At 43.5% G+C, this 25818-nt stretch overlaps 2 protein-coding genes across 5 annotated transcripts in view; both read right to left on the bottom strand.

Moving 5' to 3' along the window:
• The window catches only part of itgb4 (integrin, beta 4), a 40145-nt gene extending 17193 nt beyond the window's left edge, over positions 1-22952 (bottom strand). The window contains exons 1-13 of one of the 4 annotated variants that reach the window (XM_051939218.1): positions 21941-22952; positions 5406-5488; positions 4740-4822; positions 3963-4064; positions 3648-3852; positions 3465-3561; positions 3182-3353; positions 1396-1659; positions 1213-1302; positions 1002-1124; positions 524-691; positions 347-423; positions 13-221 (exon numbers count right to left, since the gene is read on the bottom strand). In XM_051939218.1, the coding sequence (XP_051795178.1) occupies positions 13-221; positions 347-423; positions 524-691; positions 1002-1124; positions 1213-1302; positions 1396-1659; positions 3182-3353; positions 3465-3561; positions 3648-3852; positions 3963-4064; positions 4740-4822; positions 5406-5481 (1666 nt within the window). In that variant the 5' untranslated portion in view covers positions 5482-5488; positions 21941-22952. Of the gene's footprint in view, positions 1-12; positions 222-346; positions 424-523; positions 692-1001; positions 1125-1212; positions 1303-1395; positions 1660-3181; positions 3354-3464; positions 3562-3647; positions 3853-3962; positions 4065-4739; positions 4823-5405; positions 5489-8220; positions 9735-21940 lie in introns of those variants that run through there. The other 3 variants (XM_051939219.1, XM_051939215.1, XM_051939217.1) reach the window with 3 other exon arrangements.
• On the bottom strand, positions 14303-16648 carry LOC127531200 (uncharacterized). The gene is given in 4 exon segments (XM_051939997.1): positions 14303-15335; positions 15338-15553; positions 15784-16080; positions 16186-16648. Coding segments are annotated over 4 exon segments (1980 nt in total). The 3' UTR covers positions 14303-14331.
• Positions 22953-25818: the final 2866 nt, after the last annotated feature.

The following is a 25818-nucleotide window of genomic DNA, read 5'->3' as shown; positions in this document are numbered from 1 at the left end:
AATTTGGCGTACCATTGCAGAGGAAGCCTCCATATCTATTACACTGGGTCTTGTCGTACTGACAGTAGGGACCTTCAAACTGATCTGGGTTGTAGCACACACAGGTTCCACACTCCAGACAGTCTCCACGGCCTGAGCAAGGCTCTGATATACCTGGAGCTGTGCACTGGTTTGTGTCCAGAGCTGAAGCACTTGCTGAGCAGTTACAGAAGGTACTCAACCTGAAGAAGAGACGTTGACAGAACAAAAGGATTTTAGCAAATCCAAAGACCTGGAACTGTCCATCATGAGGTGCCATAATCCACCTTTTTTAGTCTCTTTTAAGGACTAAGGATTAAAGTCTCACCAGCCATCATAGCACTGACACTTCCCACACACCAGGTCTCCGTTGAAGTGACATCTGGCAGCTTTAGTGATGGGAGTCTGGAGGAAAGATGAGAAAGACATTTTTCAATTAGCTAATTTACATTAAGCTGACTTCAACTTTCCTTTTTGTGCAGTTTGGTGTTAATCTGTGTCTAACCTTCTCACAGTCACAGGTCGGACACAAAACCGAGGCCTTCACGTTAACGGCAGCGTTAAAGGTTGTAGGTTTGACTCTCATTGTCCCTTCTTTTTCATTTGGATCCATCTGACAGACAGGCTCTTCATCGATCATTCGTTGGGCTTTGAGTCGCATCTTGAACTTGCCCTGGAATCACACACGCACAGACATTCATGTTTCCACCACTTCAGAAGGCATTACATTGACTTTCAGCCCCTACAAATGAAAAAAAAAAAAAAAAGTTGTGGCCATATGGTTCTACAACTCAAGTGTCCGTAAAACCTAATATTATCTATTCTGTTTGACAGGATGAAAATGTGTCCAAAGTAATTACTTATTTTGAGGCACCAAAACAGAGTTATCCTGGCACAAACTACAATTTTGGTGACAGACTGAGGACCTGTCCTCTTTGGTAGCAACATTACTGAATTTGTTTCCATCTAGTTTTGCCACCTACAATCGCTCCAGGCCTGAAATCAAAGGCCCCGTATTCTGCAACTCGTCCACTGGTGGACAAGAACTGAGCCTCGAAGGCCTTAGGTCTCTCCTCTGCACGGATACTCATCTTGGAACGGATATTCTGAAAGGATATATGAGAATATCAGCAAAACAAGCTTCGCTCACAGTCATTTGACTGAACCAAAGTGCGAGCAACTGTAAGCTTTTACCTCAAAGGCAGTCTCCATGACCTGCAGGATATTGGATGAGTCTTCTTGCAGTAGACCAACTTCAGCAATGGGGAAATATTGTTGGAGTTTCTGCACACAGAGGCACAAACAATACAAAACATTAAATTGATGACCTACACCACATTTCATAACTTTAAAGTTGAACAACTAAAGCCCACCAACCATGTAGTAAGTGTAGGAGTGGTTAGTGACAGCGAAGATGGGGATGATGTTATGTTTTCCCAGCAGACGGACCAGTGTGGGAATTGAGGGGTAATCCTGATTTATATCCTCTGTATATTTGTCACTTTTATCCAAATGGCATTTCTCGTCATTGCGCGGTAAAATGCCCGACAGCACATTAGCACCGTCAGACTCGTAATGAAAGGCTGACTCTGTGGAGAAAACCAGGAGATGGGTGCTGTGTTGACGCCAACCAATCCGATCCTGGAAGTAGCATACAAATATAATGAGAGCAGAAGATATAACGGTTAACAGAAAACATGGATATGTTGGGAAAGGATACTAAACAATGCAACCTTTGCTAAAAAAACAACAACAAACAAACAAAAAAAAGGAAACTGTAGATATAAAGTGACCTTTATCCCACTGCAAAAGAAAAGTCAAGGCAGAGATGCTGTTTGTCTATTTTTTTATTTATTTTTTGCTTGTTTATAAATTAAATTTCATGAAACTAAGTAGAGGGTGGGAACATGGTCAGGGAGAATTCATTAATATTGATGTGGACTTATAGTATATTAATTAAAACTCTGAGATAGGGACATTGGTGGTTGAAAACCTTTCTTGAGTACCTTTAATTCCACATCTCTTAAAACTGCAATGCCTACATTTTGAACACTTGGGGCAGCAAAAACAAATCTGTGATTATTACACTGATTTAGCACCACATTTAAGGTTGTGAAGGTGAACTTATTTGTGCTTTTACACAATATGCAGGTAGCAAAGTTAGCATCCATCTGGAATTGTGGTTGCATTCAAGTGTTAAGTGTAATTCCTGTGTTCACATTCTTTTATCTCTGTTTGTGGTCTCACTCATTTTAATGACAAACAAAAGCTTGTTGGCTGCTAAAAGCTCCACAATGTTCACCAGCTAGTCACCACCATTGTCTTATTGGTGCTGAGAGGGTATTATGCAGTCTGCTTTTAGAGGCTATAGTGACCTACTGTGTCTAAAAATAAAGTCAAGAATGCATTAAGGATCAATCTAAACATTAAAGCTGCAGGTTGGAAATCCAAAACACTGAACCAAAAGGTCCTAAAAAAGCTCTAATTCTTTGTGTGTTCATCACACAACATCTGCATTCATTTCTTATTGTGTTTATATCCACTTGACAGTCAAATTATTATGAAGATTATGAGAGTAGTGACATAAAAACATTAAAGCTGCAGACTGTTAAACCAAAACAGTTTGCTAAAAAAAACGCTACTCTCTGTAGTTGCCTCGATCTAGCTGAGAGGCAATGAGCTATGACTAAAAGCATCATATTGTGCATTGTTATTTGATTTATTGTTGTAATAAAAATATTAATTATAGCAACTTTAAAGACAATTTAGCCTAAAGGGACATTGATTTAACTATAAATCCCAAAGTAAGCAATATTTTTCTGAAGTTAGCTACCTTTAGCTACGCATAGTCACATCAAACTAAGAAAACCTATCTACTCTAAGTACTATGTACTGAAATGCTTAGGAATATAACATTTGTATTAGGTAATTATATATGTAATAGATGATCTATTTATCTTGTCTTTCTAAAAGAACATAGTATTACTATACTATTTTTTTTATAATTGATACAGAATTTAATGGGAAGTCTGGTTCTAGCCTCTTTCTTAAGAGAGATATGGGTGATTTTTAGACCCAAGATTTAAACTCACAATTGCTGTGGACTCAAGTCTATTTTTCCACCCAAATTTAGGCAGAAAATCTGTTTTGTGTTTGTACTAACCGTACACACTGCAGCCTGTAATATGGCATCAAACCCTCCTTCAGGAGCATCCAGGTTTCCAGATATTCTCTCTTTCTGCAGCTCACTGGTGAAGAAGTTCAAGTCTTTTGTCAGCTTGATAACATTTTGGAAAGAGAATGGAGGATCGCTGTTGGGCCATGGCTGAGCAAGTCTGAGAAAGTTGGAGACAGCAAATTTGGACAAAACAGAAACACTTTATAATCATGCCACTGTATGTACAGTATGTGCATCGATTTCTTCACTATCACTTGTTCTCTCTTACTTTGAGGGTCTCATGTCAGTCTGGGGCTCGATCACTTTGTCCACAAACTTTCCAAATCCAATTGTGTAATCATCTGACAGCTTCTCCACCAGTAAAGCTACAAGAAATACATTCACCATCAATATTACATTGAATGCATACTTGACAGTCATGACAACATATATCAGTTGCAAATATGATCACCTAGTTCTTTGCCCATTCTCTTCAAGTTGTCCAAATCATCAGCCATTGAGTTTGAGAAGTCCATAAGAATATAAAGATCCAGTGGGCCTTTGGTTGGAGCAAACACCTCCATGTCCACCATTTTCTCCTCTCCTGGCAGAAAGGTCATACTCATCTGTTGCGGAGACACTTGCGACTGCTGAAGCTTCATGTTGATTTGTTGGTTCTGAGGAAATAAAGAGGAAGCACAGGAAAGTTACGATTTGAAACAATTCAGTAAAGTTAAGACAAAAGAATAACAGAATGATTGGAAGAGAAATGAAATGATGAACTTACTTTCTCTATTTTCATACTGCTTGCAGCCGTAATGACAGCTGCAGCAGAGCAGCCATGGGCGAGTATATTCTCATACAGGTCACAGCGAGGCCCATTGAAGGTCTGAGAGAACAAGAAGTTTGATTGGTAAGCTTTTTGTTCTTGTAATGTCTTCATTTAACAAACCATGTTAAAGTTTTGGAAGCAGAATAAAATTAATTTTTGTAAATACAATGACAAGGAATAAACCCTGTTCCAATCAGCACAAGGGTACATTACCCCCCCACAGACTGTATGTAAAAGATGAACGCAGCTTCCTGGTCTGAAAAGTGAAGGCAACATGGAAGTGCTTTAAGACTGCATTCTTTATAACAGCCAGCAAGGGGCGAGTCCTATGTTTCAAAAACAGATTCGATTGAATAGAAATCTATAAGGACATGACCCAACTTCTCACTTTGTTATTTCAGTAAACATTTTTTTAATGTGTTTATGGTCTCAGTTGCTAGTTTCAAGTCTCCTTCAACACAGCATGACGTTTATATTGTAAATTATGGTCCTATTTAGATAAACTTAACAATGAAATGAGGGGATGTTTAGAATGTGATTCACAAGCTGCTACCACATCTGTGTGTGCAGAATTCAAGAGTACTTAGTTAGATCTACCCCTCATTAGTCACCTCCGGTAGCTAAGCTCAAGGCTTCTTTTATCCAGTCTCTGAACCATCCAAGACTCAAAATGCTACTCAGGGTGTACTGACAGATTTGATCTTTTGTATTACTACACTTTTTGGCTCTCACCTCATCTGGGCAGTAAGCGCAGCCTTTCCCCGCCTGCAGACATTCAGAGCAGGTCTTGGCCCTGGAAGTGAAGCAGTAGTTCACTGTTGGGGTCCAACAGAGGGAGATTGTGAGGAACAGTGTCAGGAGTCACAGACAGGCAACAACGTGAGAATAATACCCGTGAAGCGTAGCTAGAATACCTGCAATAACACTTAACAAATTTTGGCACATCTTAGTTCCTGCTGATAGAGTTGATAATGAAACCCAGGGCTTCCTAACAGTCATACAGAAGCATAAAAGATAGATAAAGAAATCTTAAGATAAATCTTTCCAATTACAAATTACGTCATGTGTCATTGATACTCTGTGTAGCCCGTAACATTCTACTGTGTGCTATAGTACATTAGTCTACAATAGTGTGTTCACTGAGCTTTTGTAAAACTTAGGGCCCCAACCATCGATTAGCTTAATCATTGAGTTACATGCCAGTTATAGCTTTGACTGATCAATTTGTAATTTAGTTATATATTCAAAAATATATTTCTTGTTTTTTTTGTGATGTACAATTGACTTTTAATGACAAAAGCAAACATCATCAAAGCCTCCATGTTCCTCTGGCTTGAATCAGACACTATTTTTTTAGTTTGATTTACTGTTGGTAAAAATGATTCTGGTCTTTGTCACCTTCAGCATAACAGCAGGTCAACAGGATGGCGAGAAGCCCGAGCCCCACTGACAGATGTAACGTCCATCTCCCCATCTCCTCCCTGCAACACAAAAACAGAAGCGATCACATTTGCAAATGATCAATAATCACTGTGACAGAGAGTCAAAGAAAACTCAGAAAAAGGCTAAAGTGCCCTGGAGAAATCTCTGCAGACTAAGGTGTAACTCAAACCAGCTGTAATTTTGCTTGGTCAAAGCCCAGAGAAAGTGAACAGGCCCAGACACTCCCCTCACCTTCACTTCATTTTGTGAAAACAGCAGCAAACTTTAGAGTGGTTCAAAACAGAAAGATTTTCAAAAAGGAACGTTGCTACTTAAAAACATTGACTTTATTTTTCTACAGTAATTTATAGACATGAATAGTGACCTATATAGTGTTTTAAAGCACCTGTTTATCAGCATTACCAATAGCAGCATTGCTCTTTTGCCTCTAGTTGTTTGTCACTATGCAGATAAGTTTTGTGCTCAGGTTTTGAGAACATGCGCCGACACCCCAATACAATGGAGATAAATGGAATTTTCATATTCAGTTAAAATGCTGTGAATCAGTTTCATTGCAAATAACTTCTACAGCAAGGATTCCCCAATCTTTTCAGTCCCTGATCCCCAAAATAACAGTAACAGAGATTTGGAATCCACACTAACAGGCCTATCTACACACATGTATGTATGTTGACAACATAAAAGAACAAAACACCCCGAAACCACAATACTATTTTGTGTTAATTTAACATTGGCTAGTAGCAGAATCCATTGGTCTAAAATAATATCCATATATAACCTAAAGTCCTGACTAACTAATTAACTATCCATCCATCCATTCTCTGTACACCACTTTATCCTCACTAGGGTCGCGGGGGGTGCTGGAGCCTATCCCAGCTGACTCGGGCGAAGGCAGGGGACACCCTGGACAGGTCGCCAGTCTGTCGCAGGGCTACATATACAGACAAACAATCACTCTCACATTCACACCTACGGGCAATTTCGAGTAACCAATTAACCTCAGCATGTTTTTGGACTGTGGGAGGAAGCCAGAGTGCGCAGAGAAAACCCATGCATGCACAGGGAGAACATGCAGACTCCATGCAGAAAGATCCCAGGCCCACCCAAGGATTTGAACCGGGGATCTTCTTGTTGCAAGACAAAAGTGTTAACCACTACTCCATTGTGCAGCCCACTAATTAACTAATTCTAATATGATGGTGGTTAAAAATTTCACTTTGAGTGTCTTTTTTTTTTTTTTTACTTTTTGGAGCTTAGTCTTACGAGATTAAAATAAAAATGGTTAAACGAATGTGCCACTTTTATTCTCAAGTAGCTCATTTCAGGCAGAGACTTAGTGCTAAGAGCCAGTTGAGGCATGATACACTATGATGGAGAAATCATGACAGTAAAAGACCAACAGAGGGTGGGACCTGGAAATATTCCAGGCAGCATGCTGTATAGACTCCTCACAGTAAAACCACTTCATAATTTCATGCTGGAATCTTGGATGGAGAACAATCCGATAGATCTAAAGCTGCAAAATGTGTCCTAAACACAGGAGGTGGAGGGCGAACAAAGGACACTGTGTAGTATAAAATGTCTCAGTAATTGTTTCAGTGGGCAGATGCAATTCGACTGCACAAAAAGATGACGATTTGTGCCCTGACGATTTACAACTCCAAGAAGGAATTTCTCCTTCAGGCGAGAGAATGGCCTATCTGACTTAAAAACACAGCCGGAAAACACATGGGAAAGGCACCTTAGCACCTCTGTGTGAACTTGAGCTGGCTACAGGTGTGTGCATGTGTGGGAGTGTGAGGTGGCAAAAGGAGTCACATAAATCACTGTCCAGAGTGGGTCAGGGAAGAAAACCGAACAAACCAGCTCTTATTCTTCCAACTCGGTCATCAGTCACTGAACATGAGCAAAAAAGCATTTTGTAATTGCTCCTGTTTGGAAAAAAATTATGACACTGACGGGAAACTGGGAGACACAAATTACAGCTTCCAAGAGACAGAAAATAGAACTGAGTCATACATGTTGCTTTTTCTTTCATGTGAATGACTATGTGGCACAAAAAAAGAAGAGATGTTTCCCTGAGTTTCAAGCTGTAGTTGTTTCTTTACGGACAACAACATGCCTGCCAGGTGAACATACCACCGCGGGGTGTGGGTCTGAGCCTGTCATGACATCATCAGTAAGGGGTGGTGATCTTTCGTAACAGGTTTGGGGGTCTTTGATGAAAAAACAGCTAAAGACACCTGGAAAATCTCTCAGCCTTTTCAGCTATCTCTGCATAAACACCTAAATAAGACAAAGCAAATGAATACAGAAGGTCTGCAGATGAAATGTATCTATCAGTAGATGACAGTTACTGTGCTGATAGAAGCACAAGGAATTCTCTCTCCGTTCTTTGTTCTGATCTTTCACCTGTGTTGCATTGTAGTCTGTGCTTTAATGTGGGCAATCATGCAGAAAGAGCAGCCAAATTAATCATTAAAAAGAGTTTCAATGGAAAATAACCATCAAGCGACACTGAAATTTGTCAATAGCTTTGTTTTCAGTCTTGCATGCAACTCGTAAAGCATGTAGTGTGATATAAAGTTACATAACACACACTTTACAGCCATCCACCTTGTTCCAATGTCATATAAATGTTCATCAGCAAAATAAACACTCCCTTCTGCATGGCGTACAAGAACACGTTTAAAATGAAGGGCAATGAAAACAATAGAGCTATTGGGACATTTATGATTCTGGATACAAAGAGATTACTGATCAAACAAACCTCTTAGTGTGCTCTCGCCCAATCCAAGTCCAAAAGTCCAACAATGGATAAAAAATATTTCCCCTTTTTTTGCTTTGTTTGATCTTGGAGTTTGGGAAAATTTTGTATTCACCTGTGTTGAAAAAAAGCTCTTCACGTCCTTGTATCCAAGTTCAAAGTTCCCCCCAAAGAAAGCAGACGGACAGACGTCTTATTCTCCTCCTCTGTCTATTGTTTCTTCTTTCTTGTGTAGTCCTCTGGTCAAATATTGACTTGTCTGTCCTTAAACTTCGCTCTGTCGGCTGTGTGTCTCAGAGTGTGAGATATGAGACACAGTGGGACACAGAGCAACTGAGTGAATATGACTTTAAGTGCTGAGACTTGATCCCTCCTTTAGCTTCTGCGCAGACACACACACACAACTATACACACACACACACACACACACACACACACACACACACACACACACACACACACACACACACACACACACACACACACACACACACACAATCCCTTTCCTATCCAGGTGAGTAGCTCTGACGAAGACAGTCAACTCCCTTCCGCTACCTCTCTTCCCCACCCTGGTACAAGTTAGAAGTTCCACACCTCTGTGTGTCAGCCCCCACCTCTCTCTCCTGCATTCCACTCCAACAGGAGTTCACCTGTGTGGGCTTGAGACTCTGGAGTCAGGCCCCTCCTTCAGCAGCCTCCTCCTAAACTCTTGGGAGTGGCACACAGAGCAGAACACTGCCTGCAGGCTATGGGAAACAGCTTTGTGACTCATGTTTACACAATCACGTACTCACACTTAAGGGCACATTTTCTACCTGTCAAATATTTGATATTAACATCATGATTGCAACATGTTCGTTTTCCCTTTTCAGGACACAGAGTAGGTTTTTATTTGGTGGAGAACGCAGGGGACCAGGACAGGAGGATAATGCATTCCTGAACAGAGGACCAGCAACCCTGACACTCAATCCTGGTGCTCACTGTGTTTAACCGTGTTCCCACAACTTTTGATAAAGGAGTTTAGAAACTACCTACTGTCTATGGGTTTTGACGAGAGAGTGGAGAAAGTCTCACCATTCTAAAGTCCACATATTAAAATGTCTTATCAGCATTTAGTGTCCAACAAGTCCTCCAACATAGACAACAAAAGAAGTTGAATAAGTTCTACCACAGCTCATATGACCATTGTTTGTGTCAGGATAACATCCTTTGAGTGCCTTTTGAGAGTTTTCCAACCTTCCTCCTTGGTTAATGTTACGTAACAGCTTTATGTCAAGGCTAAAAAGAAACATAACTATGCTAACTGCTGGTAGGAGGTTACGGTACTGTTGCAAAGATGTCAGCAGCAGTACTAGTCTATTTGAAACAGAGCAACATTAGCATTCATTTGAAACTGCATGTCCAATAATTTTGGTAATTATGAGAGTGATGAGGAGTGAACCCAAACATTAAAGCTGCAGACTGTAAAACAAACACAACGAGCTAAAGACGCTAAAAGCCTTTGTGTAGCTGAGGGGCACTAAATAAATAATTTAGTGATGACATACAGTGGGGAAAATAAGTATTGAACGCGTCAACTTTTTTCTCATCACATTTATTTCCAAAGATGCAATTCCAACAAAATTTCTACCAGACATTGATATTAACTCAAATAATCCACACATGAAAAGAAATCATGACATTCAAGTCCATGAATAATGATTATGTGGAATTAAGTGCAATAACACAGGAAAAAAGTATTGAACACACCATGGAAAGGCTGTATACTTTGGCAAGGAAATGCACCATACCACCTGAAATCTGTCAATAATTATTACTTAAACTTCCAATTAGTGCAAACCAACATCAGCTGGGCTAGAGCAAATTGATGGTCCTGTAAAAAAGGTCGTTTTTTCACCAAGCAGTTAAATACGACACACCTCATGATGGGTAAAGGCAAAGAGTTCTCTGAAGACATTTGCAACCTGATTGTTGCTCAGCATCAGAATGGAACTGGTTACAGACTTATATCAAAGCACCTGAATATTCCAGTCAGCACCGTTGGGGCCATTATTCGCAAGTGGAAGAAACACCACCTTACCATCAACAGGCCACGCACAGGAGGTCCTTGCAAGATTTCTGACCAGGGAGTCAGAAAGATAGTCAGACTCAGTACTCAACTACCCAAGGATCACCCTGAAAGTGCTCCAGAAAGACTTGGAGGCAGCAGGTACAATTGTTACAGAGAAAACGATAGGCAATGCACTCCACCGCCATGGATGCTCAGCCCGCAAGACTCCATTCCTCAAGAAAAGACATGTTGAAGCTCGTTTAAAGTTTGCTAAACAGCATCTTGACAAGCCTGTAGAATACTGGGAGAATGTGTCTGGTCAGATGCGACCAAAATTGAACTTTTCGGCTGTCATACTACATACCATGTTTGGAGGAGAAATGGCACTGCACATCACACAAAAAACACTATACCAACAGTGAAGTTTGGAGGTGGAAGCATCATGGCATGGGGTTGTTTCTCATCTCATGGTATTGGCAAACTTCATATAATTGACGGAGCAATGAATGGAGCCATGTATCGGGAAATTCTTGATATGAATCTGCTGCCATCCACCAGGATGATGAAGATGAGACGTGGCTGGACCTTCCAGCAGGACAACGATCCAAAGCACACGGCAAAGTTGACTCTCAAATGGTTTCAAAAAAGAAAATCAATCCGTTAGAATGGCCTAGTCAATCACCTGACTTAAATCCAATTGAACATTTGTGGAAAGAACTAAAGAAAAGGGTTCACCAGAGGACACCAAAGAATATTCAAGATTTAAAGACAATCTGTGCAGAGGAATGGGCTAAAATCACACCTGAGCAGTGTGGGCGATTAGTTAAAACATACAAGAAGCGTCTGGAAGCTGTCATTGCAAACAAAGGCTTCTCCACCAAGTATTAGATGAGTCTCAGTTAGCGTGTTCAATACTTTTTTCCTGTGTTATCGCACTTAATTCCACATAATCATTATTTATGGACCTGAACGTTGTGATTTCTTTTCATGTGTGGATTATTTGAGTTAATATCAATGTCTGGTAGAAATTTTGTTTGAATTGCATCTTTGGAAATAAATGTGATGAGAAAAAGTTGACGCGTTCAAAACTTATTTTCCCCACTGTATAAACTATCACTTGATTGGTAAAAATACTGATTACAGCAGCCTTAAGAAGTACGGTAGCAACAGAGATCATTAAAGCTCGTGTCCGGAGTTTGAATCGCAGCGCCTCCCAAAACACTGTTGGTCCCAACCTCCCTCCCTCTCCCTTTATTTGCGCACGCACGCAGTATCTGAGAGAAGTGCCCGGTGTGCTGCAGCATCTTGCCTGTTTTGCTGTTTTCCACTCTTCTAAATTTAGTACATTTAGTAAATAATAAAGGAATTACGTTAGAATTCTGTATTGAGTCTAACTTGTCCTAATACCAAAATAACATGAATCTGCTAGGACGAACGAGTAAAGTTTCAATATGTGATTACACTCGTGTATCCCTCTCGATGACGTTGTCTATCAAACTTAGTACATTTACGCGTGTATATGTGTTACATTGTTTATTTCTATCTAGAGTTCAGAATTGCATGACTCCTCTGACGAAGAGTATGTCCCAGACGCCCCAACATCTTCCTCCAGAGGTCGGACGTCTAAACGAAGCTGTCAGGCGGGCTATGGAGGCCGTGGTTGGACAGCGATGCGAGCACCCCGAGCCAAAAAACGTCCTGCAGTCTCTTGGCCTGACAAGCCGTGGGATTGGTAGTGCGTAGCTCGCCCACCTCTGCATGGGCCTACTTGCTGTGCGCGTAACCGTTGATTGACAGCATGACAAAGCGGAACCTCGAACTTGATTGGTCGGCAGCGACCGGCGCTTTTTGGAATAACATGGGGGTCTATGAGAGGAAGGTGTAGCTCATGAATAAATTTTCATATCGCGTCATACTAACATTATATTATAGTATCGAACTAGACTAACACATTTAAGCTTTGTTAAACAATGATGCATAAATTGAAAACAAACGGAAACTCTGGACACGAGCTTTAAACAACCAATATTCTTGTTTTACTGATGTGGATTATCTCAAAGGTCAGGTTTTGATAGAGAATTCTGTGCTAATTATAAATCAACCAATATTTCTTACACTTCTGTTGAACTCTAATCTTTGACATGGTTATGTTTTGCCCACTAACCTAAATTCCAGCAACACTGCTCCTCATCGGCAGCCATGAATCCTGTCAAAGACACTGCACCTCTAAATTACAGCACTAGCTAAATTCCTAAACTGTCAGAGTAAAGACTCATTTGTGTAATGCACACAGTAATTTTACCTCACAGAACACGTTTATTGCTGGTCTACCACTGTCTCAATCAATTAGTTTGTTTGGAATTTTAATGTCAGACTGCAACTCCGATGTTCTGCCAGGTAAAATTACTGTTTTAGTCAGCAGAGTCTGGTGTCTCTGAAGAGAGTGATATAACTGCCTCAGTTCCACGTCCGAGAAAGCTGTCTGACAGCAAAGGAAAGCAGTAAAAACAAGAACATTCGGAGAGCGCAGTACTCCAACAAGTCTGCTCAGACGGTGTATCATTTCTGACAACTGAAATCTTGAAAAAATTTGTGTCAGATATCACAGCACTATAGAATGTGGCCATTTAATATACAGTAGATATACCCACAAACAAAATGACCTTGTGCTGAGCACAGGCATGTGATATGCATGTGTACGCTATGTACAGACACTGAATTGCATGACGTAAATATGTAGCGGGCGGCGGGAAGTAATGGGACTCGGAAACACCCCCCCAACGGATTAGTCCTGAACGGCAGATGGGTTAATGATTTTATCAATGGGGAATGGACCAATGAAGTGGGGAGCCAGTTTTTTGGAGGGGACACGAAGGGGGAGATCCTTGGCCCGTAGCTAGACCCTCTGACCTGGGATGTAGACAGGCACCTCGGAGCGGTGTCGGTTTGCCTGATCTTGTGTCTTACAGGAGGCACGGAGGAGGGCGGCGCAGGCCTGGCGCCAGGTGCGAGCGCACCGACGGAGGTGCGCCTCCACAGATGGAACCTCGATCTCTCTCTCCCAGTCCGGGAAGAGGGGCGGCGGGTAACCATAGGCGCAGTGGAAGGGTGACAACCCCATGGAGGAGCAGGGCAAGGTGTTATGCGCGTACTCCACCCAGTGGAGCTGGGAGTTCCAGGAGCTGGGGTTCTTGGACGCTAGGCAGTGGAGGGTGGCCTCCATTTCCTGATTCAGCTGCTCCGTCTGGCCGCTACTTTGCGGGTGAAAACCAGAAGATAGGCTGACCTTGGCCCCAAGTGCTGTACAGAAGGACCGCCAGACCTGCAAAGTAAACTGGGGCCCACGGTCCGAGACGATGTCGGTGGGGATGCCATGGGCCCGGAACACGTGGACCACCAGCAGGTCGGCGGTCTCACGGGCTGAAGGGAGTTTAGACAGGGGAATAAAATGTGCAAATTTAGAGAACCGATCAATTATTGAGAGGATGGTTGTCATACCTTGAGATGGGGGTAGACCGGTGACGAAATCTAGGGAGATGTGGGACCAAGGTCGGCGCAGAATTGGGAGAGGTTGCAGGAAACCAGAGGTTGGTTGGTTGGGGGATTTGTTTTGTGCACAGACGGAGCAGGCTGAAACAAACTCACGGCAGTCGTGGTCCATAGAAGGCCACCAGAACCGCCGGCAAAGAACCGCCGGCGTCCTGGACAGCCCTGGGTGGCACGTTAGCTGGCTGGAGTGGCACCAACGGAGCACGTCTGGACGGACGGCCTCCGGGACAAACAGCGTTCCTGGGGGACCGCTCTCGGGGAAAACTTGGTTCTGCTGGGCTCGACGGACTGTAGTTTCAATATCCCAGGTTAGGCAAGCCAGGTGGCAGGGAGATAGGATAGGATCCAGATTTTCAGATGCGTCCTCCTTAGAGTAGACGCGAGACAGGGCATCAGGTTTTGCATTTCTGGTTCCAGGACGGTAGGAAAGGGTAAAGCGGAAACAGTCGAAGAATAGAGCCCACCTGGCTTGCCGGGGATTCAGCCACTTGGCCGACCGGAGGTATTGGAGGTTCTTATGGTCGGTCCACACCAGGAACGACTGTTCTGCCCCCTCCAGCCGGTGCCGCCACTCCTCCAGGGCCAGCTTCACTGCAAGTAGTTCCCGATCTCCTACCGCATAGTTCTTCTAGGCCGGGGAGAGTTTTCGGGAGTAGAAGGCGCACGGGTGGAGTTTTTCGTCTCCGCCGGTGCGCTGCGAAAGCACCGCCCCCCACTCTGGTGTCCGAGGCATCCACCTCCACAACGAACTGCAGGCCAGGGTCCAGCTGGACCAGGATTGGGGCGGAAGTGAACCGGTCTTTGAGGGTCTGGAAGGCGGTGCGGGCTGCGGGGGACCAGGCGAATTTATGGGAGGTGGAGGTGAGGGCGGTCAGTGGTGCAGTGATTTGGCTGTAGTTCCGGATGAAGCGGCGGTAGAAGTTGGTGAAGCCCAGAAACCGCTGGAGCTGTTTACGGTCCCTGGGCTCCGGCCAGCCCTCCACCGCCGCTACCTTGGCCGGGTCCATTCTGATCTTCCCAGCACCGATGATGTACCCCAGGAAGGGCACCGTTGACACGTGGAACACGCACTTCTCCGCTTTCAGGAAAAGGCGGTTCTCGCTGAGGCATTCAATTACCCTCCGCACGTGCTGACGGTGCTCCTCCAAGCTGCTGGAGAAGATCAGGATGTCATCAAGGTATACGAAGACAAACCAGTTCTGGAAGTCGCGCAGCACATCATTGACTAGATGCTGGAAGACAGCCGGGGCGTTGGTAAGGCCAAAGGGCATGACTAGGTACTCGAAGTGGCCCAAGGGAGTGTTAAAGGCTGTCTTCCATTCATCTCCCTCCTGAATCCGGACCAGGTGGTATGCGTTGCGTAGGTCCAGTTTGGTAAAGATGGTGGCACCGTGAAGCGGGGTGAAGGCTGAGTCCAGAAGGGGAAGGGGATATTTATTGTGGACGGTAATCTGGTTGATCCCCCGGTAGTCCACACAGGGGCGCAGTCCTCCATTCTTTTTCCCCACGAAGAAAAACCTGCACCGACAGGGGAGGTTGAGGGACGAATTAGCCCTGCTGCCAACGACTCCTTAATATAATCTTCCATTGCTCTTTGTTCTGGTTTGGAGAGGTTGTACAGTTTTCCACTAGGCAGGGGGGCGTCCTTCTGGAACTCAATGGCGCAGTTGTATGGTCGGTGGGGAGGAAGGGAGAGGGCCTGATCCTTATCGAACGCGGGGGCTAAATCATGGTATTCTGCAGGTACGCCGGTGAGGTCAGGGGGCTTGGAACGGGCAGGCAGTGTGGGACTACCGGGGGCCGGGGCGGAGAAGAGGCAGGTGGCATGGCAAGTGGGGCTCCAAGATAGGATTTTCCCCTGGGACCAGTCGATATCGGGGTTTGGAGTTTCAGCCAGGGGAACCCAAGAACCAGGGGGGTGTGCAGGTTAGGGAGGGTGCAGAGGGAGATGGACTCAGCGTGATTACCAGAAATGCGGATGGTGATGGGGACGGTTTGAACCTTGATATGGGCTAGACGGCGGCCATTAAGGGAGAAGGCTGAGAGGGGAGGGTGGATGGGTACTGTGGGGATTTGTAGTTGTCGAACCAAGGACTCGTCTATGAAGTTACCCTCTGCTCCCGAGTCCACCAACGCCACGACTGAGCGCTGGTGATCTCTCCACTCGAGGGTGGTTGTCACCCGGAAGTGAGTCGACGGGGAGGAAAGCATGGTTCGGCTCACCAGGACCTCCCCGGTCACTGGTGAGCCGCGGCTTTTCCCAGCTTGGCCGGGCAGGTGGCTGAATAGTGTCCTACCTCACCGCAGTACAAGCAGGCATTCTGTTGCCGGCGCGCCGCTTTTTTCTTCCTCGGAGAGGTGGGCCCGACCAAGCTGCATGGGTTCCTCCCCCGACGTGGACTGGACTGGGGCAGAGGGCAACGGCCGGTTCTGAGTAACTGCGGGGCAAGGTGGGCTGATTCTGGAAGGAGGGCCGGTGGTGCCGGGATAGGGGGACCGAGGCTGGATTGGGAGGCAGGGCCGATGGGTCGAGGAGGCCTGGGTTCTCTTTTCTCTCCGGCACTCCCGGAGCCGGTTGTCCAACTGGATCGTCAGGTCGATGAGCTCTTTCAGGAATCTCATCTCCTCCTTAGGGGCTAGCTCATCCTTAAGCTCCTCGTTTAAGCCGTTCTGGAAATGATAACAGAGGGCCGAATTGTTCCAGTCACATTCGGCCGCCAGGGTCTGGAACTCGACAGCATAATCTGCGACACTCCGTCCTCCCTGCGTGAGGTTATCCAGTCGCTTGGCTGCGTTCTGTCCCTGGACAGGATGGTCAAATACCTGTCTCATGGCGGTGGTGAACGCTGTGTAGGAATCGCAAACTGGGTTGTTGTTCATCCAAACCGCCGATCCCCAGCGCCGCGCTGCTCCGGTGAGTAGGCTCAGTGTGTAGGAGATCTTTTGTTCGTCCGTGCAATAGGTGAGCGGTTGCATTGCAAACACTAGTAACGTCTGCATGAGGAACTCTTGGCAGGTTCCTTGATCTCCTGAGTATCGTTCGGGAGTGGGGATGTATGGTTCACGGGCCGGTGGAGAGGGCGGAGCAGAAGACCAGGGGGTTATGGCGAAGGAGAAACTGGGGGATTCTGGGCTGTGGACAACTGGACGAGGGAAGTAGCTACTTGTGATAATTGGGTAGTTATATTACTCATCTGTGTGTTCATATGGCAGGTGGTGTCAGCGAGATCTTGCAGGGCTTGGCTGTGCTGGTTCAAGGGGGACGGGGCAGAAGCTACTTGGGCCATTTGACTGGATAAAGCGGTGAGCTGGGCATTCATCTGCTGACTGGTATCTGTTAACTCACAGAGGGTTCGGTGGTGTTGTCCCAGTAGTTGCCCTGATTCGTGACGGCCTGCATGACATCGGGTGGTGTTGGCTGGTCCGGTCCTGATAGTGGGCTCTCCGGGTCCATATTTATGGCCAGATTGTTCTGTCACGGATTTAGGATAGGCGGACCCGAGCAGAGAGCCACAACTACCAAGACCGGAGGAGATGGAAAGGGGTTTTTATTGTACACAGGTGGATATGGCAGGAGTGCAGGAACCAGGACGCAGGAACGGGGAGGCTGATGGAGGGAGGATGTGGCCGGGTGGGTCTGGGGCCGGGGATCGGCAGTCGTCTGAGGTCCGGGGAGGACCAGAGTGTCGCAGATGGAGGTGGGGGATCCCTGGCGGCCCGACGTTGGAGGGGCTCGGTGTTCGGTGGATGAGGAGGGGTTCGGAGGGGATGGGACGTCGTACTCTGACGGTCCGGGGGGCCGAGGTGTTGGGTTGGCCGGGCAGAGGAGGGCGTCTCGCCGGTAATGTTCCAGGGGGGGCTCCGGGAGGCAGGGAGCAGCCGGTTGGCTGCTGCAGGTTCCAGTGGTCGGGAGGGAAGCAGGTCGGGGGCTCCAGGAGGGGGTCCGGGCAGAATGGGGGATCCAAATGGGGAGGGCACCGGTGCTGAATGGGTTGAGGAGGACAGGTGAGGGTTCCAGGTGAGGAAGCTCCCGGGCAGCTGGGTCTAGACGAAGGCAGGAGAAAAACACGTTAGAAAAACGCCGAAAATGCAACAGACTTTCTGGAGGCTAGAGAGTGAACTGACTGTGTAGTCTATTTCAACAATCTGGCAGGGTGTGGAGGGCTGAGCCGGTACTTATTGCTTGGTGAGTAATCAGGATGATTTCTTCCAGCTGCCCGGGACTCGTGGAGGAGGTTGATTACCTGAGTGGAGACGGCTGTGAAGCCGAGCTCCACTCAGGTACTGTGCTGCAAGGGAAAACAGAGGAAATGGGATGGATGGGGGACAGGAGGAGAGACGGGGGAAGAAAGATAAGGAAGGGGGTCTTGTTTGGGATGCCAGGTGGGGAGGGAATGAGGAGAGGGTCCTGACAGATTTTTTTTATTTTGTTGAACTGTTTGAAGAAGTCACATCTTAACCTTTAAATGCAACCCTTTAATCACTGCTTTAATGGCACTATCATTTTGATAGATTTCCTGGTGTCATATTGTTGTTTGGGAGGTTCTGTGTGAATAGGAGCTGATTAGATAGCGCAATTGTATTAAGAAGGAAGTAGCACGAGTTCCAGATAGGGCTGGTGTGCGTGCCAGCAGTTTGCTTTCAGTGTATTTCTCTGGAAATGTTTTTCATCTGAGCTCCAGCTGACCACACATCAGGTGTCAAAGGTTGCACAATCAGTTCTTGTCTCTGCACTACATCTTATCCAACAACGAGTGACTGGAGTCACACAGACTCATATCAGGACCAAAGCTAAATCAGATCTGGGACTTGGTGTAAGCTGCTCTTTTTCCTTGATAGTGTACAAACCACACTGGGCAGAATTAAAGTGGACAGACGCAGTTACGCTCCAAACAACCAGAACTGGTTTGATACCATAGACAACTCTGCAGGGGAACAGCGCTTGTGCAGAAACAACTCTTCCCTGCAGTCTGGCTGTCTTGGCTTACACTTGAGCAGTGATGCCAGTCCAAACAGCCTTTCATATGTTGAAGTAGGAGCTGGAAGGGTTTGGTCCACCTACGGCATCATTTTTCTAATTTGAACAATGGTTCTGTGTGAAAGAAATACAGCTGTCTGCACTTAAAATTTATCAGTTTCAAAGCAAACTGCAGCTGCAATTTAGTTTTTACATTATGCAGGACATTTGATCCAGAGTTTGTTTTGTACAATTATTATTATATTTATTTTAACTGCTTAGGTGTCAGAGATATTTAAAAAAAAGTCCCTATTCTCATTGGGTTTTCTAAAAATTTTTTTTATCATTTTAAGTAATTTATTTGATCAAACACAGTTGCAGCTTTTGTAATATTTTTTCTATCTCTCTATGCCATTTTTAAAAAACTATAAATTTTTGTTGGAAATATCTTTAAGTTTTTATCCTTGCATTAGAATTTGATGGTGTATCACGTGGTGGTGATATAGCATATATTTTAAATCTATTAAACAATAAATATAAAACTGAAGCTTTAAATATTATATCACAATATAATGTTGGGAGGATAGAAATTAGACATTTTCCCTAAAGCGTTTAGCCATCCTCATCATACCGCTTTATCCTCACTAGGGTCGCGGGGGGTGCTGGAGCCCATCCCAGCCGACTCAGGCGAAGGCAGGGGACACCCAGGACAGGTCGCCAGTCTGTCGCAGGGCCACATACATCGACGAACAATCACATTCGCATTCACACCTACCGGCAATTTAGAGTAGTCAATTAACCTCAGCATGTTTTTGGACTGTGGGAGGAAGCCGGAGTGCCTGGAGGAAACCCACTTATGCTCAGGGAGAACATGCAAACTCCATGCAGAAAGATCCCAGGCCCACCCTGGGATTTGAACCGGGGATCTTCTTGCTGTAAGGCGAAAGTGCTAACCACTACTCCGCTGAGCAGCCCGCATTTAGCCATACTTTTAATAAATACATTTGAGCTTGCAATAAATACAGGTAGTCATTTCCAGCAAGCGAGACTTCTGAAAATAATATTCCACATCGGTACAAGTTAAGAACCATACATGAGAGTTACAGGGATCTCTGTGATTCACCTTCTTGTTGTGCCAATTACAGCATTTTAAAAACATTTAGATCAGGGTGTCAAACTCATTTTAGTTCAGGGGCCACAAACACGTCAGATTGATGCCAACTGGGCCAGACCAGTAAAGTCACAGCATAATTACCTATACATAAGGACAATTCCAAATTTTTCCCTTTGTTTTTATTGCAAAAAAGTACATTCTGAAAATGTTTACATGTAATGTTTCTTAAAAAAACATTATGAACTAGAAAAGCACTCGGAGAGTGCATACCTCCGCCATGCCGTTTGTCTGTCCGTCTGTGTGTGTGTGTGTGTGTGTGTCTGTCTGTTAACAGCATAACTCAAAAAGTCATCTCTGTCCAATTGTCCTTTGACCTTCAAAAAATTCCTGGATCCAGACGGTGATTCGGATCACCTCCAAAATCTAATCGATTCTTACTCTTGCTCTTCTGGACATCCTGTAAAAATTTGGTGAAAATCCATCCATGACTTTTTGAGTTATGCTGTTAACAGACAAACAGACAGACACACACACACACAGACGGACAGACAAACAAACTCCGGTGATTACATAACCTCCTGGCGGAGGTAACAATGTGAAATTTCTGAAGAAAAATAAGTGAAATTTTAACATTATGGCACAGTTTATCATATATGCAATACAACTTACAGATCACAGAGTATCGACAATGGCAAAATTTTTAGTCCTAGGTATCTGAAACTGAACAACATAGTATTTTACTTTATGATTAAAACAAGATCTAGAAATTATTTCAAACTAACAGTTTTATAAATGTACAATTTGCAGTTAACGTCTTCTCTCATTTTTACCTGTTGCAAAGTCATCCTGCCGGCCAGATTGGACGCTCTGGTGGGCCGGTTTTGGCCCACGGGCCGTATGCTTGACACCCCTAATTTAGATGATACTGTATATATTCAACCGCACTGTGATTGCCTACACCAGGGGTGTCATACACACGGCCCACGGGCCAAAACCTGCTCTCCAGAGGGTCCAGTCTGACCCTCAAAGTGTAAAAATTACAGAGAAGACATTAACTGCAAATTGTAAATTTGTAAAACTATAAATTTAAAATCATTTCTAGACCATGACAAGTTGTTTTGATCATAAAAAAAATACTACATTGCTCATTGTTCTTTTTCCATTTTGTCTCATTTTTTGTAATATTTTGTCTGTTTTTGTTGTTATTTGTTTGACTTTTGTCGTTCATCTGTTTCTTTCATTTTGTTTCCCGCTTTTGTCTTTTGTGTTTCCTTTTTGTCTCGCTTGTGTTTTTTGTCTTATTTTTGTCATTTTGTGTTTCGCTTTATCCGTCGTTTTGTGTATCATTTTGGGCTTTTTTTGTCTCACTTGTGTTGTTTGTCAGACTTTTTGTCTCTTTCCTGTTTTGTTTTGTGTTGTTTGTCTCATTTTTGGCCATTTTGTGTCTCGCTTTTGTTATTTTGTGTCTCATTTTTGTAATACTTTGTCTTATGTTTGTTGCTTTTTAAAGTAAAATACTATATTGGTCAGTTCCGGATACCTGTGACTACATGTTTTGTACCTTTGTAGATAAACTGTGATCTGTAGGTTGTAATGTGTAAATGATAAACTGAGGTATAATGTTGTTGAAATTGAATTTATTTTATTTAACCAATTTCAGGTGGTTCATAATGTTTTGTAAAAAGATAATTAACTGAATGTGAACATTGTCAGAATGTACTTTTTGCACGAAAACAAAGGAAACATTTGGAGTTGTGGTTATTTATTCTAGGTTATTATGCTGTGACTTTACTGGTCCGGATCACCGGAGATCAGATTGGCCTGAATGTGGAACTGAACTAAGATAAGTTTGACACCCCTGGTCTACACACTGGACAAGGTTTTTCGTGTGTAGAAGTGATATTAAATTGTCCATGGACCACCTAATACTCTGAAGTAGTGCACTGGAGACATACAGACGCACACAACTACAGACAGTTAAAGCAGGTATCACAGCTGCAGTTGGTGTAAACTCCATACAAACGTGTAGATTATAACTTTGGTCGTTACTTACTGTGAACAAGATGCTGTCGAGGTGAAGTGGACTCATGAGCACTGAGCAAAGCAGTGAGAGCTGAATACCCACGCAGACTGCTGAGACCAGCACAGTTAAAAAAAAAAGGGGGGGGGGTTAGATTCAGAAAGGAAGCCCGATAAAAATGTCTCTACTTTCAGCTCACTTGATACATCTCTATCGGAGTCCAGTTTATAGCCAACTCCTCGCCAATTTACATGACAAGAACTGCGCATTTTTTGGATCACTGACTTCATTCACTACTTCTAATGGCGTCTCTGTTTTCTCCCGCACCATTAAATCTGCTACAGTGATGTAGAGAGCGCAGACACAGCGATGCAGATACGGGAGACAAACCAAGAAGACACGATAGTTAACCAGAGTGTAACGGAGCAACAATATAATAGCACGTGATATAGGACAATGTAGTGTTTATTTAGAAATGAATGGCAACGTATGTGAATAAAACCACAATATAAGAATAACTGTATAACACATTTAACGTAGAAAGAGGGTGTCATATTACAATTTCCTTGGGTAAAAGGCTTTCTTTAAGGTATTTTCCAAGGCTACGGAATGCTATGCTATCTATTTAACAGAGTTAAACCCTGTCTTAACCTATTTTACATGGTAATAGAATGCTATAATAAATATTTAATAAGGGTTATAACTAATATATTTTGGTAACAGTGCTATGCTAGTTTTTGAATTAGATAAAAGTCTGCCTTTAACATATTTTAGATATCAACAGCATGCAATGCAATCTGTTTATTGGGTAAAACCCTGAAAATAACATATTTTACATGATAGCAATGCTATGTTAGCTTTTCAATTAGATAAAAGTCTGTCTTCAACATATTTTACATGGCAACTGTGTTATGCTAGCTTTTGAATTGGATACAAGTCTGTCTTTAACATATTTTACTTGGCCACAGAAAGCAATTGTTGGTACCCCTCAGTTAAAGAAGGAAAAACCCACAATTCTCACTGAAATCACTTGAAACTCACAAAAGTAACAATAAATAAAAATTTATTGAAAATTAAATAATCAAAAACAGCCATCACTTTTGAATTGTTGATTAACATAATTATTTAAAAAAACAAACTAATGAAACAGGCCTGGACAAAAATGATGGTACCTCTATAAAAGATTGAAAACTATTTGACCAGAGTGACATGATTAACTCAGGTGTGTCATTTAATTGACATCACAGGTGTTCCCAAACTCATAATCAGTCAGTCTGCCTATTTAAAGGGAGACAAGTAGTCACCCTTCTGTTTGGTGAAAAGGTGTGTACCACACTGAACATGGACAACAGAAAGCGAAGGAGAGAATTGTCCCAGGACATCCGAAAAAAATTATAGACAAACATTTTAAAGGTAAAGGCTATAAGACCATCTCTAAACAGCTTGAAGTTCCTGTGACAACAGTGGCTCATATTATTCAGAAGTTCAAGACCCACGGGACAGTAGCCAACCTCCCTGGACGTGGCCGCAAGAGGAAAATTGATGACAAATTGAAGAGACGGATCGTTGGAATTGTATCCAAAGAGCCCAGAGCAACCTCCAAAGAAATTAAAGGTGAACTCCAAGGCCAAGGTACATCAGTGTCAGATCGCACCATTCGTCGTTGTTTGAGCCAAAGTGGACTTCATGGGAGACGACCAAGGAGGACACCACTGCTGAAAAAACTCATAAAAAAGCCAGACTGGAATTTGCAAAAATGCATGTTGACAAGCCACAAAGCTTCTGGGAGAATGTCCTTTGGACAGATGAGACCAAACTGGAGCTTTTTGGTAAGGCACATCAACTCTATGTTCATAGACTCAAAAACCAAGCATACGAAGAAAAGAACACTGTCCCTACGGTGAAACATGGAGGAGGCTCAGTAATGTTTTGGGGCTGCTTTGCTGCATCTGGCACAGGGTGTCTTGAAAGTGTGCAAGGTACGATGAAATCCGAAGACTATCAAGGCATTCTGGAGAGAAATGTGCTGCCTAGTGTCAGAAAGCTTGGTCTCAGTCGCAGGTCATGGGTCTTCCAACAGGACAACGATCCAAAACACACAGCCAAAAACACCCAAGAATGGCTGAGAGAAAAGCGTTGGACTATTCTAAAGTGGCCTTCTATGAGCCCAGATCTGAATCCCATTGAACATATGTGGAAGGAGCTGAAACATGCCATTTGGAGAAGACACCCATCAAACCTGAGACAACTGGAGCTGTTTGCTCATGAGGAGTGGGCCAAAATACCTGTTGACAGCTGCAGAACGCTCATTGACAAATACAGAAATCGTTTAATTGCAGTGATTGCCTCAAAAGGTTGTGCAACAAAATATTAAGTTATGGGTACCATCATTTTTGTCCAGCCCTATTTCATTAGTTTGTTTTTTAAAATAATTATGTTAATCAACAATTCAAAAGTGATGGCTGATTTTGATTATTTAATTTTCAATAAATTTTTATTTATTGTTACTTTTGTGAGTTTCAAGTGATTTCAGTGAGAATTGTGGGTTTTTCCTTCTTTAACTGAGGGGTACCAACAATTTTGTCCACGTGTGTATGCTAACTGTTTAATTTAGTAAAACTCTGAATATAACATATTATACATGCCAATTGAATGCTATTCTTTTTTTTTTTTTTAGAATAGAATAGAATAGCTCTATTGTCATTATATATGGGGGCATGATGAAACTATAAGTAGGTGCCAATGGACGGTGCATTGAAACAAGCTAAATTAACAAAAGTAAATAATAAAATCAAATACATATAAAACAAAACTGTATTAAGAATTCTATTTGGGCAATAATATAATTTTTGCAGCTACAGAACGCTATGCTAACTATGTAGTCTAGTAAAACCCTGTCCCCAACGTATTTTCTATAACTACAGAAGGCTATGCTAATTTAATTATTTGGGAAAACCCCCCAGCCCTCAACTCCCATGACATCAGTCCTTGATGCCAGTTGCCACCCTCAGCGGGACAATGAACCCCGACACACCGCAAAAACTGCTCAGGAGTGGCTCAGGGAACACGACAGAGCTAAGGTGTTCACCCGGGTTCCACACTCCCCAGATCCAAATGTTATTCAGCATGTGTGGTATGTGCCAGGATAAGCCTGATCTAGGTAGGTCCTACCCTGCAACCCACAGGACCCACAGAATGCACTGCCACAGGACATCCACAGAGGTCCTGTTTCCATGCCCTACTGTGTCAGAGGAGTTTTAGCAGCATAAAGGAGACCAACACAATATTAGGCAGGTGGTCATAATGTTATGCTTGATCAGTGTATATACGTTCATCTTGCTATTTACCAGAAGATGTTTACAATACAATAAATCCAAAACAGCCCAGAGGAATAAAGCTAAATAATGTAATATACAGTTGGTATTTGTTAAAAGTGTTGCATAAACCCATTTTTCAGTGAAATGGTGACGGCAGCGGCTGGATGAGGAAGAGTTGTGACCTGCTCAGTACAGGCTGTACACTAGGTGTGTCTCCTGGGCACACCTGCACAGTGTGTACATGCGTACACACACACACACAAACAGCTGCAGTGATGAAGGTCTCCTCACGGTGAATCATCACCAAAATTCCTGCAAGGAGTTGACATGTATCTGCTGATCTCAGTCTTTTTACACCACTGGGGCACTTCTTATATCATATTTTTATTGTGCCTGTTAAACTATAACCAATAAAGAAGGGAAATTCATTTTTAATTGCAGCTAAGTTGATCTATTTTGCTGGGTATACCACCATTTTATGCTTAAATGGCGTTTATATCATTATATAATATCAGTTTACTGTATTAAAGTCCAGTTCTAACATACATTCATAGGTATATACAACCCAGTGAAAATGTAAAAACTAATGCATGT

Source organism: Acanthochromis polyacanthus, chromosome 19 (genome assembly GCF_021347895.1).
Source record: "Acanthochromis polyacanthus isolate Apoly-LR-REF ecotype Palm Island chromosome 19, KAUST_Apoly_ChrSc, whole genome shotgun sequence".
In the NCBI taxonomy this organism is placed as follows: domain Eukaryota; kingdom Metazoa; phylum Chordata; class Actinopteri; family Pomacentridae; genus Acanthochromis; species Acanthochromis polyacanthus.
Note: the sequence above shows the minus strand (reverse complement) of the source record. Positions and strands in the feature narration are given on the sequence as shown.